We start from the raw sequence: 1477 nt of genomic DNA, 5'->3' as shown, positions 1-1477 counted from the left end.
TAGTGGTCGACCGATATTGGTTTTTTGACAGCCGATATCTTGGAAAGCAGGGTGGCCGATGGCCGATATAAAGCCGATATAATTGTATTTATTTTAATTAATATTTAAGAAATTTGAAATAATTTGAAAATGGATTAAAAATAAATGTGTGTAAAAAACATACTTCTACTTTAGATGACAAAGTATTTCTCATAAATAAATATTTAATTAAAAAGTAAGTAAACAACAGAGCACAGAGCACTCAGTATTCTGGGAAGTTTGTGTGTATTGGGAATCATATTTTTTCAAATAAGTAACACTAAAGCGTAGCATAATTTGAAATCACGAATTTAATGTTTAAAGCATTCAATTTGCACGGACCGAAAGTCACACAGAGAACACGCTATCATGCAGGTCACATGCACACTTCACAAGATCTCACAACCGGATTCGACTAAGTTTGCAAGGTTTGTGAAATTAAATTTTCATTAGCCATTCAAAGATTTGTTTTAATGATGTAAATGCGTATTTGCTGAATGCTGACAGCAAACGAGAAAGTATTATAATGTTTGCCTTTCTATTACTAATAATATAAAAGCAATCGTTATAATACTATTTGTATACATTTTAATTCCTTTGTTTAACAGTTCTTCTATTATTAGACAGACTTCTATCCGTATTAGACAGAACTGTTAAGGACAACGGCGAACAAGAGGGAGAATGTGAGCACTGTGCGCGCAGGCACTGCCGCTCTGAATAAAAGTCAAAATAAAAGTCCTGCCTCGAACGCATCGGCCAAACAGAAAAACTTATCGGCCAATGCGATATCTGAAAAATGCCAAATATCGGCTGATATATCGGCCTTGGTGATATATCGGTCGACCACTAATTTTAGCATAGTAAAACGTGACATGAAGACTTACTTTTCATGATCAATGCACTCCACCACTTTACCAAAGGCTCCCTCTCCAAGTGTGCACACAATCTCATCTACGGAGTTAAAGAAAGACAGTTAGAAACATGAAATTGACACAATGGTCCATCAAACCCTTTCAAAAGATTGCGCTGTGTTTTGGAACACTCAAATTAGAAAAGCAATGCATAAATAATCGACAAACATAAGACAATACTAGACTGGTGATACACACATCTGGATAAGTCTAAGTGTTCTGTCACAACTGCATTTATCAGGACCCCAAAATTAGCGTGTAAAATTAGTCTGACCCCACAACAGAAAATAAGCATTGAAAGAAATGAAAAGATACAGAAGAGATACAGAAAAGTGTGTATTCTATACATCTTGCTCTCAGCATGTATCCACTGTGATAGATCAGGTGCCCCTCCTCATCATCCTCAATACTCCTGGATCTTTTCCTGCGATGGCTCCTCTGGGGTTTCGGACCACCACCATCATCATCATCACCACCATCATCATTAACCCATACCCATGAGAATCGTGGGGGACCAGAACGCGCCATTCATTCATTCACGCTTGGGG

General features: G+C 37.3%; 1 protein-coding gene across 2 annotated transcripts in view; it reads right to left on the bottom strand.

Moving 5' to 3' along the window:
* The window catches only part of LOC107660182 (dual specificity protein kinase CLK4-like), a 23045-nt gene that overhangs the window by 16492 nt on the left and 5076 nt on the right, over window positions 1-1477 (bottom strand). For both annotated transcript variants that reach the window (XM_016449431.1, XM_016449432.1), the window contains exons 4-5: window positions 1277-1367; window positions 903-969 (exon numbers count right to left, since the gene is read on the bottom strand). In XM_016449431.1, the coding sequence (XP_016304917.1) occupies window positions 903-969; window positions 1277-1367 (158 nt within the window). The remainder of the gene's footprint in view (window positions 1-902; window positions 970-1276; window positions 1368-1477) is intronic.

The sequence above is a fragment of the Sinocyclocheilus anshuiensis genome, unplaced genomic scaffold, assembly GCF_001515605.1.
Source record: "Sinocyclocheilus anshuiensis isolate Anshui unplaced genomic scaffold, SAMN03320099.WGS_v1.1 scaffold888, whole genome shotgun sequence".
Lineage (NCBI taxonomy): Eukaryota > Metazoa > Chordata > Actinopteri > Cypriniformes > Cyprinidae > Sinocyclocheilus > Sinocyclocheilus anshuiensis.
The sequence above is the reverse complement of the archived record's forward strand: the minus strand, read 5'-3'. Positions and strand labels throughout refer to the sequence as shown.